At 43.7% G+C, this 1,540-nt stretch overlaps 1 protein-coding gene across 1 annotated transcript in view; it reads left to right on the forward strand.

The window, feature by feature from the left end:
* The window catches only part of LOC125865435 (phosphoenolpyruvate carboxylase-like), a 9,384-nt gene extending 8,086 nt beyond the window's left edge, over nucleotides 1-1,298 (forward strand). Inside the window, exons 2-3 of the mRNA XM_049545634.1 lie at nucleotides 5-786; nucleotides 876-1,298. Coding sequence (XP_049401591.1) covers nucleotides 5-786; nucleotides 876-1,283 — 1,190 coding nt within the window. The 3' untranslated portion in view covers nucleotides 1,284-1,298. The remainder of the gene's footprint in view (nucleotides 1-4; nucleotides 787-875) is intronic.
* The last annotated feature ends 242 nt before the right edge of the window (nucleotides 1,299-1,540 follow it).

Below are 1,540 nucleotides of genomic sequence, written 5' to 3' on the forward strand. Positions count from 1 at the left end.
GAAGAACGTAGACAGGAGTGGCTTCTTTCTGAACTCGGCGGCAAGAGACCTTTATTTGGACCCGATCTTCCAAAAACAGAAGAAATTGCTGATGTCTTGGATACACTCCATGTCATAGCAGAACTTCCATCAGACTGCTTCGGGGCATACATCATCTCAATGGCCACCGCACCATCTGATGTGCTTGCAGTTGAACTCCTACAACGTGAATGCCATGTGAAGCAACCTTTACGAGTGGTTCCACTTTTTGAGAAATTGGATGATCTGGAGGCTGCTCCTGCTGCTGTTACACGTCTCTTCTCGATTGAGTGGTACAGAAACCGGATTAAAGGCAAACAAGAGGTCATGATTGGGTATTCGGACTCTGGTAAGGATGCTGGTCGGTTTTCAGCAGCCTGGCAGCTATATAAGGCTCAAGAGGAGCTAGTAAAAGTTGCCAAAGAACATGGTGTGAAGCTAGTTATGTTCCATGGTAGAGGTGGTACAGTTGGAAGAGGAGGTGGCCCCACCCATCTTGCTATATTGTCTCAACCACCTGACACTATTAACGGATCTCTCCGTGTCACAGTTCAGGGTGAGGTTATTGAGCAATCGTTTGGGGAGGAACACTTGTGTTTTAGAACTCTCCAACGTTTCACTGCTGCTACCCTTGAACATGGTATGCATCCACCAGTCTCTCCAAAACCCGAGTGGCGTGCACTTATGGATGAAATTGCAGTTATTGCTACAGAGAAGTATAGGTCAATTGTTTTCAAAGAACCCCGATTTGTTGAGTATTTCCGCTTGGTAAGTGTGCAAGGAAATCCAGCATTATATCTTTTCTCAACAAATATTGCATTGAGCTAATTTGTTGTTCTTTCTTTTGACCATCACAGGCCACACCTGAGCTAGAGTATGGTCGAATGAACATTGGCAGCCGTCCATCAAAGCGTAAACCCAGTGGAGGCATAGAATCACTCAGAGCTATTCCATGGATCTTCGCCTGGACCCAGACAAGGTTTCATCTCCCGGTCTGGCTTGGCTTTGGGGCAGCATTTAGGTATGCTGTTGACAAGGATATCAAAAACCTACGCATGTTTCACGAGATGTACAATGCATGGCCATTCTTTAGGGTAACTATTGACTTGGTTGAGATGGTGTTTGCCAAGGGTGACCCGGGTATTGCAGCTCTGTACGACAAGCTTCTTGTTTCAGAAGATCTGTGGTCCTTCGGTGAGCTTTTGAGGTCCAAGTACGAAGAGACAAGAACCCTCCTGCTCCAGGTAACTATTCATGAATTCTGAAAAGTATTACTCAATTTGTTTGTCTTCCTTTCCTTTTTAGGCTGTTTCAGAAAGAAAGTCTTTTTCCTTTTTTGACAACTGTTTAATGCTAACTTTCCACGTGGCATGTTTAATGCCACAAGATTAAAACACATTTTGGTACATTCCACATATCTTTAGTTTAAAACCACAAGATTCAAAAGTTCATTTACGTTCTTAAACTCCATGCTAAGTTAAAACCAAACAACCAAAATGAAATAGAGGGAGCATCTGTTATC

Source organism: Solanum stenotomum, chromosome 5 (genome assembly GCF_019186545.1).
Source record: "Solanum stenotomum isolate F172 chromosome 5, ASM1918654v1, whole genome shotgun sequence".
NCBI lineage: Eukaryota > Viridiplantae > Streptophyta > Magnoliopsida > Solanales > Solanaceae > Solanum > Solanum stenotomum.